This window comes from Falco peregrinus, unplaced genomic scaffold (assembly GCF_023634155.1).
Source record: "Falco peregrinus isolate bFalPer1 unplaced genomic scaffold, bFalPer1.pri scaffold_35, whole genome shotgun sequence".
Classification (NCBI taxonomy): Eukaryota; Metazoa; Chordata; class Aves; order Falconiformes; family Falconidae; genus Falco; species Falco peregrinus.
Window position 1 is genome coordinate 2,260,635 of NW_026599603.1, and position 15,754 is coordinate 2,276,388.

The window sequence follows — 15,754 nt, forward strand, 5'->3', positions numbered from 1 at the left end:
CAACCCGCCCGGCCGCAGAGACGGGCCCGCACCCTCCTCCCGCTATAGCTGAGGCTATACCCCCAACCCCCACCGCCCGCCCCGCGCGGCCAGTGCCACCGCGTGCCCCGGGACCGGCCTTACCTCTAGTAGGCCCGCAGCTAAGCCTATGCTGGGCACGAGGCCCAGGGGCCTGCCGCCATCGTGGCCAAGAAGAGAGATGTGTGTGACCTCCCAACATACGGGTGGTCCCTCCCCTGTGTGCCCTTTGTCAGCCGGTTGCTAGGGGAAGAGCCCGACTCGTTCCCATAGCAACCGACCAAAGGGCACATGGGGGCGGGGCCACACCTGTGTTGGCAGGTCACGCACTTCTCTCCTCTTCACCAAGATGGTGCCCCGGGACCGGCTTTACCTCTCGTAGGCCTGCAGCGAAGCCTGTGCTGGGCACGAGGCCGAGGGGCCCGCCTCTTCCCGCCAGCTGTGCGCGCGTGGGAGCGGCGGTCGGGGTCGCTGGCTGCGCGAGGCGCGGGGCAAAGGTGAGGAGACGCGGCGGGAGGGGGGCGGCCAGCGGCGCTGCCCTCCCTCGGCGGGGCTCGGGGGTCTGCCTGCGTGGCCCCCGTCTGGAGGGGCGGTGCAGGACAGCCCCTTCCCCGGCTCTCCGGGAACTCTCCGGGAAGCCCCTCTGGGGTGCTGAGCAGGTGCTGGTGAGGAGGAAGCAGCCGAGGGGAGCTGCGGGGTGGGGCACACACACACCCCTACCACCACCACCCCCATACCCACAAACACCCCCCGCCCACCCCGGTCCATCCCTAAAATCCTTCATCCGTTCCCACCCGTCCGTCCCTAAACCCCTTCCCCCGCCCCCTCCCCTACTCCCGTCCCTCTGTCCCTGGCATGGCCCAACTGCCCAGCACCGCCAGACCACTCTGGCCCAAACACCATAAGGCAATGGTTCCCACCTGACAATAGCAAGTTGAGGAACATTTATTTTTCCTAAATAAAGACATTTTTGCTTCATATGCTGCCCACTACGCCAAATTATGTCTTGCTGACTGACTGGATACCCAGCAAAGATGAACTCCACATCAAATCGATCAAACATATCAATCATTGAAACATATCCAAGGCAGTTTCTTGTATTATAATACAGGAAAATAGCATGCAATATGATAAAAGGAAACAGCAGTAGCTATTGTGAGCGATATGACAAAAGAGCAATAGGAGCGAAGCACCAAATTGTCACTGCAAAGCCTTAACGTGACTAAGGAAAAGGAGACATCACCAATTCCAACCCCAACATCACACAGAACCACCCTTTATCTGGGAGCGCCCTTGCAGCCGGCACCAGCAGTCTCTCGGGACCTGGGAAATTCCCCTGGAGAAGGTGCCAGAAAGGAATCCTCTTGCTGCTTCTCAACCTGCCCTGGCAGACATATGACGCACATCATAAAAGTTCTGCTCCCTGCTTTCTGTGGTGAAAAATTGACCAAAACCTTTTGCGCTCATGCAGAGCCAAAAAAATACATTTTAGGAAAGTGCAGCACAGCTCCCCTGGAGAAGGTGCCAGGAAGGAATTCTCTTGCTGCTTCTCAACCTGCCCTGGCAGATGTGTGAGGCACAGCACAAAAGTTCTGCTCCCTGATTTCTGTGGTGAGCAAAATTGACACGGCACATTTGCAATAATACACAGACCCAAGAAGTCACCTTGGAAAAGTAAAAGCGCAACACTGCTCCCCTGGAGAAGGTGCAAGGAAGGAGTTCTCTTGCTGTTTCTCACCCTCCCCTTGCAGCCATGTAAGGAACAGCACAAAAGTGCTGCTCCCTGCTTTCTGCTCTGAGAAAAAGAAAATTGACCTCTCATACCTGGAATCATTCACATTCCAAAAGAAGCCACCTTGGGAACGTGCAGCGCTGCTCCCCTGGAGAAGGTGCCAGGAAGGAATTCTCCTGCTGCTTTTCACCCTGCCCTGGTAGCCCTGTCAGGCACAGAGCATAAATTCTGCTCCCTGATTTCTGTGGTGAGCAAAATTGGCCTCTTTTCATTGGCAATCATGCACAGCCCAAAGAAACTCACCTTGACAAAGTGCAGCAGTGCTCCCTGGAGAAGGTGCCAGGAAGGAATCCTCTTGCTGTTTCTCTCCCTGCCCTTGCAACCATGTGGGGAGAAGCACAAAAGTTCTTCTCCCTGCTTTCTGTGGTGAGAAAATTGACTCGAACCTTTTGCACTCATGCAGAACCAGAGCTCACCCGGTGAAAGTGCAGCACTGCTCCCCTGGAGAAGGTGACAGGGAGGAATTCTCTTGCTGCTTCTCACCATGCCCTGGCAGCCATGTGAGGCACAGCACAAAAATTCTGCTCCCTGCTTTCTGTGGTGAATGAAATTGACCGGTTTAGTTGTACTCATGCAGAGACAAGACTTTTCTTACTCGAAAGCAAAACCAGAAAGCCACACAGGCTTGGGAATCCTCTTGTTCTTCTGCGTGGCTGGTGACTTCCCATGGCTATTCCTCAAGGCAGGAGAAACAACCACGAATTTGGAAGCCCGCATAAATTCAAGTACACTTAGTCCTCTGACAGTCACTACTTGTGGGCCAGCAGTCCTCTCACCCCTCCACAGATCTGCCTCTTAGTCCTCTAGCAGTCATCCTCCATGGAGGGACCACAAGTCCTCCACACCTACCTACCAACTCACCAGAAATGAGTCAGACCACACCAGAAGTGACACTGCCTGACCTGCAGGAGATATAGAAACCATCGTTACTGGTTGACAAGACAGAAAAAACACCACCATCCACCAGCACAGCAGAAAAACAACCAGAAGAAACATTGTATACAAACCAAAGGCCCCCATCCAAACCCTGCAAAGGCCAAAAAGATGAAAAAAGGCACTCTCCACATAAAAAAAACCAAACCAAAACCACACAAAGAACACATAATAAGATCACACTACCATAACCCCAGGAACTCAGAGCCAACAAACCCAGATTCTGTCCATAACAATAACACGCTTTAACGCTTCACTCGCTTAACCTCTGGCATACCACAACCTTGTCGCCCCCAAACCCCAGCACGCTGTAGCCCTAAGGCAACACAAAATGGAACACAAAGTCCCTGGAGATCTCTGTCAGGGCCTTCAGGTGGACCCTGACCTCAGGCATCGCAACCTTGAAGTGGGAGCCAGGTGGAGGCACCAGAACATCACCGGCACCCATCTTCACACCCTGAAACAGTGCCTGGGATAAACACTCCTGGGCAGAAAGACTGAGGCACTCGGAGGCTTTGAACCGGCCGGCCACAGTCACAGGGCTTGAGCTCATCATTTCTGTGTCAGAGCCACCAGGCAGGTGGCCCCATCCTTCCTGAGAGACCGCTCAGGGCACCTGTACCCAGCTCCAGGGGGCTGGACACACAGCCTCGGATCCATGGGGGGAGGGGTGCTTTAATCCTGGGAGCAGGATTTGTAACAGTGCCCCTGAGGAGGAAAGCCTCCTCAGGCCTGGAAGCCTGAGAGACATCCCCGCGCTGCTCCACACGTCACCAAAAGCAGGGGCTGAGGAAGGCTGCTTTGGGGCCCGTCGAGGGAACCAGCTCCCCTGGGCTGCTCTGCGGCCACCGGCTGCCGTTGCTGTCACGCAGGTCTCAGTGCTGCTCTGCAGTCGGCCGTCACCTCCCCGCGGGACACTCCCCAGCGCAGCACACGTCTGCACTGGCTCTCCCTGGGGACAAAGATCACAAGCGAGGGACGGGCTTGGCTTTGCCCCCAGTCCCAGGCTGCCCCCAGAGAGACCTGCCACCCCCCCGCCCCAGCTGTGCGATGTGGGCACCACGTGCAGCTGCAGACGTGGGTCAGGGCAGCTGTGGGCAGGGGGCAAGCCCCGTGGCGGTGCCCCCCGGCGCTGGCAGCAGGCAGAGCTGGGGGAGCGAGGGGCAGCCCAGGGCAGCCGGCAGCCGGCGGCGGGGCCCGGCAGGGTGCAGCACCCTCAGCAATGCCCGGCTCCTTGCGCCTCGGCCCCAGGGCTGCAGCGCAGGGCTGGCCCCAGCCGGGGCTGGGCTGGGAACAGCCAGGCAGGGCCCCTGGCAGCCCCGGCACGCACCTGCTCCCTGCATGGGGCAGCCTGGTCCTTTGCAATCGACCCCGTGGCACCCAGAGAAGGGCCCTGCCCTGGGCCTGAGCCATCGCTGCAGGCAGGAGGCCTTCCTCGGCGTCCGTCCCTCAAATCCCTCCCTCCGGCCCCCACAGTCCGTCCCTAAAACACTTCCCCTTGCCCCCAGTCCCTGCGAGCGGGGAATCCGCCTCCCCAGCTTTGAGCCCGGGCGGCGCAAGCCCCCCCAGGGCTCACCCTGCCATCCATGTGGTTCCTGGAAGAAACACCATCCCACCATGCCCGCAGGCAAACCGCTATCCCTACGGACACAATGGGGGCAGCCGGCACGGGGCGGGGGGGGGTGTCACTCTCGGGGCTATTCTAGTGAGCAACACTCAGAGAGGCCAAAAACTGGAGTGCAGGGGTGATGCCGGCATTACAGCCGGCTGCAAGCGAAAGGCACTCAATGGGCATGGGCGCTGCTGGGAGGGAAAGCGCCACGTCAGGACGGTCGGGAATCTCGGCTGGCTGGGAGGGAGCTCCATCGAGCGCTCAGAGTCGAGGCTTGAGATCCTTGCAGCCACGGAGGTTTTTGCACGGAGAGCTGCGCTAAGCAAGGCTGGTTTATCACTTTGGCTGCAACACGAGCGTGCTGCACCCATGCATGTGTGCTTCCCCTGAGCCGACAGAGAACTTTCTCTCCTGGGCTCTGTTCCCTCTGGGACAGCGGCTGTGAGCGAGGCAGGGCTGTCAGATATGCACAGCAGGGGTCGAGGGGCTCAGAACGGATAAACCCCCCGGCCTGCGCCCGGCCCTGCCCCTCTCTTACAGCCTCCATGGCAGTTCCCCTGCAGCTGAGTAGAACCATCAACGCTCTGTCTTCAGGGGGGTTTCTTGTACATAGAAAAAGGGGAGAGCACAAAGCGTGAAGCAGAGCCAAGAAGGTGGCACCTGATTTTAAAAAGAATACATTCAGTACATCACAAAAAAATGCGGTGGAACTCACTCTTCCAATTGGGTTAGGCAGGAGGAAAATGGATTTGGAAAGCTCACTTCAAGCTATAAGGTGGCTACTGAACACAGACTCTCCCGTGCATGTCCTGCACATTGGTTCCGCGCCTTGGACATGCCTGCGGTTTCCCTGAAGCACCCTCTCTGGGTTACTCTTCCAAAGGGGTTCCTGGGACATCTGCATAGGGAAGCTGCCTGAAGCAATCACCGTTTGTTATCCTGTCAGGTTTCAGCCAGGGCAGATAGCCTGTGCATGCAGGGACTACAGACTTTTTCTGTAACTACAGACTTTTTCTGTTAACACACTGATCTTGCAGAGAAGTCATGCACTGTGCAATTAAAAACAGAGAACAGTGCGAAACTAGTTTTGGCCTTCAAGGCATTTCTGACCTAATTACATTGAACTTTATTTGCTCAGAAGCCCTTTAAAATTGCTCCAGTTGAAGGCAGTTTCCTGATCAGCTCTGGGTTCAGACTAACTCCTATACACCTACAGCCGTCCAACTCTGAAAAGTCACACAAGGACCCCCCTACATCACCCCAGCTTTGAAGTGTCACTTCCAGTGCCTCCCCCTGGGCTAGAAGCATTTCCTTGCTGCCCCAAACGGAATTTCAAAGCTTCAGAGACACCCTTTGGAGAGCCTGCCCCACCTCTCAGCACCGTGAAGACACAGGTGCTGACGCCCAAAGGCACTTCCAAGTCCTGTCCCTGCCTTCCCCGCAGAACCCTCCACCTCCGAACTCTCCCCAGCCCCGGAGAAGGGGCAGGGATACCTCGCTGTGCTGGAAGCCGGGACAGCGCAAGGCAATTCAGCATCCTACAGCCGGATGGCCTCAACGTTCGGGGCCAGCAAAGCACCCTGCCCTGCGCACTACTGCAAAAGCAGGCTGAAGAAGGTTGCCATCCTACCAGAGCTGGAGGGGAAGAAACTGCAGTGAATATCACAGCAGGTACGCTGCCTGCAGCTGTTAGGTGCTACCGCTCAACGCCGTCCCAGGTAAGGAGTGCCGACACTTTCCTCAGCCTCACAGACCCCCTGCGAGCCCAGGGACCTGGCCTCACTGATTTAGGGCTCCCACAGACGGGAATTTGCTCTCCGAGGAAATGCAGTCATTGCAATCAACCTTTCCTCCCCAAAACATCAGCTGGAATGTGGATAACTGGCTAGCTGAAAAGGGTCACATAGACATAGTCCAGCTGGCTGGACAAAAATGCACATGGCTCTCAGCTTATCTGAAGTAAAGCAAAAATACACTGTCCTTGGCTGTTCTTGTTACACAATAACAGGAAGATTGCGGTGGGAAAAGAATGTTGCAGGTGGGAAGAGATAACTACAGAAGAGAGACTAGGGGCGGGCTTGGTATTTAAGCAACTAACCAATAATGAGCTTAACTTTTGTAATATGTATGAGCTAATTATAACAAGGTATAAAAGGTGACTGTGAGAAACAATAAACGAAGTCTGCTGATCACTCATATTGAGTGACTGTGTCTTCCCTCCGTCGCGACAAATGGCGCCCGAACATTCAATTGCTGAAGTTCAGCATAAAAATCGTATCAAGCAGGATTCAACACACGCTGGATCACTCAATAGAAGAGTTGGCAAGGACATTGCCAAGAGATGCCAGACACGACTGGGTATCTGTTTTGGTGGTGACGACTAGATCTGGAAATCCCAGAGGGAAGCTGTACAGGGATTTACAAGGTCCTGCCTACGTATTTCCACAGTGAAAAGCAGCAGCCTGCTTGAATAGCATCCTGGAAGCTTCCATAGCCTTGCCAGGCTTTGGTAGGAGCCTCTTGGACCTTCACGCTTCCCAGGAGAAAGAGCAAAGAGCCTTCTCTTGACCCCTGTTTTCCTGGGGAAGAAACTGAAGCAACTCAGGTGCACTAAGGCAGATGGTAGGTCTTTGCTGCGTTCTGGACCTCAGCTCCTGCACCAAGACCTCTGGGACCAAGCAACTCGAAGCTAACTACCAGCCAGCTGAACTGGTTTCCTTGCAGGTGCAGTGTCCAAAATGCATTACCTTCTCCAGTTCAGCAAACTGGAAAAACAGTGACTGTCTTCTCAGACCAACAGGAACAGTACAGGCTGTCCACGACACAGCACACATCGGGCGCTTGACCAGGAGACTGCCCAAATACCACGTGCTTGTGGCCTCCCAAGGAACGCGTATATTTGTCCAACAGGGCCACATAACCATTTCAGAAGGTACTGAGGATCAAGGAGGTTGGTGGTGGCTACTACAGCATGCTAGAGCACTTTCCAGGAGATCTGAGAGAGACAAAGCTCTAGAAAAGGCTCCCAACCCACGCACCAGGTATTTGCTACATCTTTTGCCGGTGCACCCATTGGCATTCTGGTTTGGGGCTAAAGTGTAGTTTTGAAGCCGCTGCCAGCTCATCTCCACTTAAGAGCTCATTCTAATGAAGAATATTTGATCCCAGGGACCAGATCAAACCTACTGGAGAACCAGGTCCTGGACCACGCCCTGTTTTTCTCAGGGTCTCGATACCAATTGCTTTGATCTACAATCTCTGATTGCACTTGCTACTCTAGACAAAGCTGCTGATAAAGCTGCTGATAAATTCTTAAATGTCTCTTCCACCAGCTCAGAGCTTGCCCATTTCTTAACACTGCCCTTGGTCTGCAGGAACTGAGCTCCTAGAGCTGTCGTCTGCCCCGCAGGATCTTCCACAGCCCAAGGGCAGTCCAGCTGCCTTCTTACAATTGCTCCTTCAGTCTAACAGAATCAGTCTTGCACGACTGTGCTCTGAAGACACCGTTGCACTATAAAACTCCACTCTGCAGCTTGCAGGGTTTTAGCAGAGGTTGCGCCATGCTTCAAACACTATAATCAACAGCAAAACCCACGTGCCCTGCCCATCTCCAGCCACGACAGCAGCATGGCAGCTCAGGTGCTCCGGTTCCTTTTTGTTGCTGTTTCCCAACTATATTATCACGCCACAGTGTTTTGCACAAAAAAAGATGAGCTCCCTACCTCTGCGTGCTGATGCGTAGCGGGCCGCCCGGTTACCAACATTGCGAACCAGCAGCGTTTTCTGGGTGCTGTACTTGACTGGACAGGCTGAGAAGTTCACCTGGTCGGGGAAGTCCAGGATAGCTCGGGCACCTATAGCTCGGATTGGCACAACAAACTTCTCCCTTTCTGTGATGCAGATGAGCTCGTGGAAATAATCCTGCAGGGAAAGAAACAATCTCAGCACAATGCTTTTAGTACTTTCCCCATGGCAGAAGGAAAATTGCTGTTTTCTAGGACTGTAGCAGTATCATTCAGTAACGCAACAGTACTTTTTACCTTCATGACCTTTCATTCCAGTAGCATGACTTGCACACAGTTGTTAACTTGCAAAGAAGAAACAAGCCCACTGATTCACCCGCTTTCGCAGCAAGCGGGCAGCACCACAATTATCTGATGCTTTGATTCCGAGGCACCAAAACAGAGTCGCTTCACGCAAGGGATCACAGCACTAATGGAACCTGCTTCGATCGCCACCGCAGACTATTGGAAGCACCACTGAGAACCCAGCTGTGCCACAGCACTAACTCCAATGCCAGCAACGCGGAGACCTTGTTGAAGCTTGGCAGGGGATGCTCAGGTACGTTTTCAAAAGGACTTCAGCACATGCATGGTCAACGGTCAGTCGCTGGGGAAATGCTTCACAAGCTGGACACGGTAATTGCTGCGATGCCAGCTGAGTGTAGGGTACAGCTGTATTTCTCACCCGCTCCCACAGCCTTACAGGGCCAAGGCTGGGGACACGCACCCTTCAAAAGACACCTGACCCATCTCCCCACACCAGAGCCGGCTCAGCTCCAGACCCAAACTGTTTTTGCAAGAGGTTTCACAGGTACTTCAAAGCACTAACAGTTCCACCCCTGCCCTCAGCAGCCTACGCCAGCTCTGCACTGCAATTCAAGAGAGTTCTTCCTCTGCCTCATCTCAGTTTCCCTTTACATCTCACCCAGCCCCAGGGGACACAGAGACAGCTCTGGCTGATGCCGTAATCGAACCCCTCTGTAAGGTCTGTTCTAGAGGAGTAAGTGACGGGGTGCCTGGTTAGCACACCCACCCCAGGCAGGCAGCATCGGGAGCTGCACACGGGGGACACTCAGACACCCCACCAGAGCAAAGCCGGCTGTGCATTCCCAGCCACTGGCTCGTTCAGAACAGAGCCAGGCAATCCCCCCCGCGCCCCGGCTGCCTGGCGTTTAGCAGCAGGAAGGCAAATCAAATTACCAAAAGCATTTTACTGTAGGGATGAGCAGAGCAGTCTCCAGATGTATGGCATGGCGTCGCTGCGCTGGAACTATCACCTTGCCCCCACTGAAATCAGTGGTAAAGCTGCTGCCATAGGGCCAGGAGCCATTACCCCCAGCAGCGCTCTTGTTGATGAGCTGATCAAAGCTCTGCTTCTCATCACTCACTCGCTGCCCTGATTTTTGCCCCGGTGCTTTTAACTCATTTGATATTCTTGTAATTGTTGAAGCAGCAAGCACTTTGATTTAGGAACCGCACACAGCAGCAAACTCCCTTCAGCAGAACTGATCCGGATTCCTCCGCGGTTGGGATTTCCTGCTCCCACCCCCATCCCCTCCTGGAAGGGCCCTAAGGCAGCCAGCCGTGGCACAGACACGTACCCAGTGCTCCAACACAACAGCTGACACCCAGCGCCTCACCCACCACCCAGCGCCTCACCCACCACTAAGGTTGACAAAACAGATGCTGCCCCATCCAAGGCACAAAGAATAAAGAAGGATCTCTTCTTCTAGACATCTCAAGCAGTCACCCTACAAACTGCACAAGGGCTTTTGCTTTTCCTATTTGGAAGGTAAAATACTAGCAAGGGAACTGCAGCAAGCAACCTGCAGGATTTAACATCATATTCCAGGCAAGGGTTTCATCTTCAGCAAGTCTTTCTGAATTAGCAAGTTTGTACTCAATCTTGCAGCCCAAGCCCTCTAAAATAAAAGCTACGGGCAGCCCATATGACTTTAAAGCACCCATTACCTCCTGGGTACTTCACCTCCCAGACTGTTCAGATGCTCAGAAACTGCATTAGCAAATGGAGAGTGCCATTTGCTTTTGCTGTTGTTGTTATTTCGGCCACATTACTGTAACAAAGGCAAAGCCAATTGAAAGCTACCTGCCTTATTAAGTCTTGGCATGCCATATTTACTTATCTCTCTCTTCCAGATGCCAGGTAGACAGAGGAGGATGCAAGTTCAGATCAGCAGGGAGATAAAAAAAAAGGAACTTAAAACAACTGGAGGTATTTGAGGGAAGTAAAAGGAAGTAATTGTCAAGTCGTTGTCATTGCTAAGGAGCAAATGGATGACAGCAAGGTAATTAAGAGCCCAAGAAATAAATCCCCCCCTCCCCCAAAAGCAAGCACAGGCAACCTTCCCAGCTCCTTTGCTGGTGAGGGGCACCGGGACAACCTGCACAGCAACGCACAAGGAAAGGGAATTCTTTCTCCAGGGACCCGAGGGCAAGGCTAAAGCAGCAAGGATTTGGTTTCACAGAGACAACCACGACCTTGGGAGAGAAAGCTGCCTCTCACCATTCATGCAGATGCACATCATGTCCCAAGCCCCCTCTCCAGGGACACCGTGGAACATGGCATCCCGTGCAAGGCTTGACTCAGCACTTCAGAGCGGGCTGACCCTTCAGCCACGCTCTACCACCCCACCAAAGTGGGACCTTGCACCAGGCTGAATGCAGCGTCAGCCCAAACAGGGCGAAACCCAAGGCAGGAGGGGTGCTAGGCAGAAGCTGGCTGTTTGTGTCGCTGTGGACCCATGGTCCCTTAAGCTTTTGAAAGCTGAATTGCCCTCCCTTGGGGGCAACAGGTTGCAAAGTCTCTACTGCAGCACTGCCTCGTGCTACGAGGGCACTAACCCTGCTACACACTTGCTTGCAGCCTAGGGGCACAGTTGAGACCAGTGCAAAATGTTGTTCTGCTTCGCAACTGCAAACCCTTAGCAGACTGTTTAAGACCAGGTTTCTAAATAAACGTGCCTGGATGACAGAGGGGTTGCATCCCATCTATGCTCTAAAGTTTGTTGTGTTTAGACACAGCTTCAGGCTATAGGTTTTCATGCAAATATGACTTCATCCTGCATACAACTCCCCTCTCAATTTCAAGGAAGATACAGACAGTTGTACGATGGTTCCCCTTCTCGTGCTCCCCTGTGACAAGCAGTAAATTACAAGCTCTGGCCTTCCAGGTATCACCACTGGCATCTGAACTGGCACCCACTGAGACTGAAGCAGCTGCTCATCTTGGGTGTTGTTTCAGGCTCTTTGTAAACTCAGGCTAACAGTAATTACTGTCACAGCAATATTAACCCTAACTGCCCAGAACCCCAAACTCAGATGTCAGTTTCCCTGCATAACCTATCCCAAATGCTTCACCGAATTCCTTGCAGCAGCCAACTTGCACAGAAAAGATCCTTGTAGCATGAGGTCACACGGCAAGCCAAGCAGGGAAAGCTCCCGCTGAAACCCTGATACCAGAAAGGCTGGAAAATAAGGGCCGTGACAACAGAGGAGAGACCGGAGGATGAAGATCCGTTCGCAGCAGAGCGGGTGCCCCTGCGCCTGCCCCCCTCAGCCGCCGGTTCGCAGGAGTCTTTGAAATGAGTCACTTGGCTTCACGTTCATGTGGCGCCGGGCCATTTGCCTTGGTCTTCTGCCCCTTTCCTCCCCACACGAGTCATCTTGAAAGTATACTTGGAATAGCTTCTGGGCGCTACAAAGCATCTAACAGGGCTGCGCTGAATTGTAAAGGACTTCATTTCAGTAATGCAGTAACTCGCTGTCCTGTCGTATTTCATAGTAATCAATGTGCATTAATTCAGTCTCCACCGAGCACCAGTAATGAATTTCACAAACCTCACAGACTGAACTTGCATTGCCTGAAAACAGTGCACTGCTACAGTGAAAAGAGCAAGACGACAACACGGAATAAGCTGTGCTATGTTTTTATGTGCTTCTTACTTCCTTCTTCCTTTACAATAAACTATTAATAAGCCTGTAGGACGCACAAATGGAAGTATTTCTGTCTGTTGTTTATCTGCCAGTCAGTGCCACAATGGTTTCCAGTTCAGCAGAGGCCGTCAGACCATAACGCAAGAACACGTGGGAACAGGGGCTGGCACGAGAACACCCACGCTGTACAACTGGAGCCATAAAACAGAAACGTGCAAATCAGAAGCAGCAAGAGTAACAAATTGGAAATGTTGCCCAGCAGAAAAATTAGCAGTTCATTTATAACACAAGTGCCAATAAACCAAGAGGCACACCAGCTGTTTATTTACTGACAGTCCAACCACGTGGCACATTCCCAAATGACTGTGAGACAGCAGGGAACTGCTCATTTTCCAAGAAAGGGCTACGCGGCATTTCAGCCACTAACAACTCACAAGGCCCTACTACTTAGGGCTTAGCCACAATTTTACTCCTTTGATTCAGGAGTGACTTCGCTGAAGTCAGACTTACCCCAGGGAAGAACAGATTCAAAGCAAGAGAATTATACAAACCAACTCCCCATCAGGAAGACCCGCATCCCAGTTCACTGGGTTACCCACAGTCCCTGTGGATCGTGCAGCATCAGGGATGTAGAGGTTGTTCAAAGGCAGCACTCCTGAGCCTTCCACAATTAACACACAGATACTCTGCAGGCAAGCAACTGCAAGCCCAGCGCAGGTGGCTTTACGGAACCATTTCCCAAAGCCTGCCTCTTGGCTAAGGGCTTTGCAAGGTGCTCTGCACCTCCTGACCATGCTACTGATGCATTTCTAGCTCAGCTACAGCACTCTGGCACTCCGCTGACTCACGCTCCATCAAGTATGAGCCAAAACATTCCGTTCGTACAACATTCTGGTTCTGCTGTACAATCCCCTTGTGCTCCTCACCAAGCAGCCCACATCCCTCCCCCAATGCCCTGCAAGGAGCACAAAACCCAGGTCAGCAGAAACCGCCAGGGTGTCGCTGAAGCTGTGCAGAGGACCTCGCTGGCACAGCTCCCTAATGCCACACACTCACCAGTTCAAGGGCAAGACAAGGGACAAAGTACTGGACATGAGTGCTCCTGGGGGTTCTCTCACCCTACTTCTATTTGGGGTGATGTTCATCTGTTGCTCTGCTGCTTCTCTATAGTTGAAGAGCAGCAATTTGCCCTTCATGGGAACCAATTTACTTCCACACCAAAAATGAATGCTCATGAATACTAATAAATCACATTTTAAAGGAAGCAGCGACCTCTGCAAAGCCTACCTCGGTGAGGTTAAGCTCTTATGTCACTTGGGCAGTATGGAGAACTGCCCTAGGCCAAGGTCATTTTAACCTTCCATACGAATGATGTAAAACCATTTCTCAGTCCCTCCCCAAAGCAACAGATCATTTCACAAGCTCAGGGAGCCAGGGGCCGCAGGGCATTTCCTCTTTGGTTTGCTACAGCCACGCTGTTTGAGGATAGGACAGGGCATTAAACTAAATCTAAGCAGCAAACAGAAGATGAGAGAACAGCTGTGCCCAAAGAGAGAGCGTGCACCTCTGGCCTGGCGCGGAAACGCCAGCTGGCTCAGAGCGACCCCCTCACCTTGCATCACCCACAAATTCACACAAAGAACTGTGCCAAGAGGCAGCAGAGTGCTGGTGCAAAGAGTCAGCCTGTCTGTCTGTGTTCCCCTGTAGGACAAGGCCTCAAGGACAAGAGTCCAAGTACTGATCGCCTGATGAACAGAGACTTGTTAGAACTTGCAGGGCACAAGCCCTGGGAGCAAAGGAACAAGCTAACTGCAGACCCCTGAGCCGTCACAGTTGAGGAGGCAACCAGACGGACAGAGAAACAAGTAGCCAGATAAGGGAACGGATGGCGCCGATATGTAACTTTGTTAATCAAGAAAGCCGCGTAGAAAGAAACCCCCTAATTTGGGAATAGAAATTGTTGCTATGTCAAGGTAAACTAATAAGTTCCTATTGTTCTAACGGTGTGCCTTAAATATCAACCGATCAGTGTTTTTACGCTTAAGATTTAACCAATCAGTGTGTAATATGTAGAAGGTAGAAACGTATAATTGTAAGAAAATCACTAATAAACCAACAACTTGCTTGCATCAAGCTGTGTCCCGTCTCTTCATTCGCCGCAAATTGGTGACCCCGACGTGATCCAGTGAAGGATCTGACGTGAAGGGCTCTCGAATTGCCTAACTGAGCGACATGCAGCGAATCCCACAGAACTTTGAATGATCTGCTGAAAGGAAGCGGGAGCCGGCCAGAAATCCCTCCGGAGTTGAGAGGTGAGCTGTGGGAAATCCGTAATGGGGAATCAGGCTTCGTCCCCAGAAAGAGACGTTTATGAGCTTATGAAAGGTCTCCCTAACAAACATGAGAAAAGTATTTCTGGGCATGACCTTAAAGCAATGCTTAAGTGGGTGCAAGTAAATATGCCTGCAGTGACTGCAACTACAATTTTCACGCGGGAACTTTGGGACGACACAGGGGTGAAATTGTGGGATTCTGCGACAAAAGGCGATACTGAGTCCCACCATCTGCTCTCTTCATGGAGAGTTATTTTTGAGACTATGAAAGCACAAAAAGAAAAGGCAGAGGAAGGAGAGGAGGAGTCGCAAGCTCCTATAGCCCTGTCCTTATCAGCCTCTAAATCACAGTGCTCTAAACCCCTGGGTGTCAATGCAGTGGGGTATCCGCCAGAAGAAGACCCCTTTGACCCGGGACCGGTAGACCCTGAACAAGAGCCTGATTTATACCCTCCTGATCTGCGTGATGTGTGGGCAAAAATAAAGAAACAAGCCTTAAAGGAGGGGGATCTAGAAATGGCTAAAACTATAGTTGCTCCGGTCTTGTATTCTCAGGGTCGGGCAGGGGGAGCACGATGGGAGGCTCTTTCCTTTTCGGTTGTTAAAGAACTGCGCCGCACTGTTACGGAACGTGGTATTTCTTCTCCCTATTTTATAAGCCTGTTATCTTCTGTGTTTGATACTTATGTCATGCTCCTCATGATTTGAAACCTTTAGTACGATTGCTGCTAACCCCGACTCAGTACACGTTGTGGGAGTCGCACTGGAGAGGGGGACTGCCAGCACTCCTGCTCACGTACGTTAACCGTAATGATGCTGCATTAGCTGCACTGACAATAGAGCATCGTACGGGCACCGGGGCACGTGCTGATCCGGTAGCGCGGGCTCAACACTGCCCCCGTGCGGCTCTCGAGGCAATTAGAGAAGAGGCGAAAAAGGCTTTTTCCAGGTCCCTGACGTACAAAAGCCACAAAAAGCTTTTACTAACATCACTCAGGAGTCTCGAGAACCTTATATGCAGTTTATTGATAGACTAAAACAGGCTTTGGAACATCAAGTAGATAATGCGGAAGCTTGGGATATATTGCTAACAAAACTAGCTGTTGAAAATGCTAATGTTGATTGTAAAAGGCTACTGAAGTCTCTTCCCAACCCGAACCCCACTCTGGTGGAAATGGTGGAAGCATGTAACCGAATCGGTACGGTTGACCACAAGTTTGAAGCTATGGCTGCTGCTTTTGCAACGATGCATGGTGTGGGGAATTGCTATGGTTGTGGTAAGCCTGGTCATCTAAAAAGAAATTGTCTTGCTCGGGCTGCGGGGAATAAA

The 15,754-nt window shown here is 52.4% G+C and overlaps 1 protein-coding gene across 1 annotated transcript in view; it reads right to left on the bottom strand.

Annotated features, from left to right (window-relative positions):
• Positions 1-6,658: 6,658 nt before the first annotated feature.
• The window catches only part of LOC101913348 (hydrocephalus-inducing protein homolog), a 140,414-nt gene continuing 131,318 nt past the window's right edge, over positions 6,659-15,754 (bottom strand). The window contains 3 exon segments of the mRNA XM_055793338.1: positions 6,659-6,741; positions 8,078-8,276; positions 9,063-9,129. Coding sequence (XP_055649313.1) covers positions 6,659-6,741; positions 8,078-8,276; positions 9,063-9,129 — 349 coding nt within the window.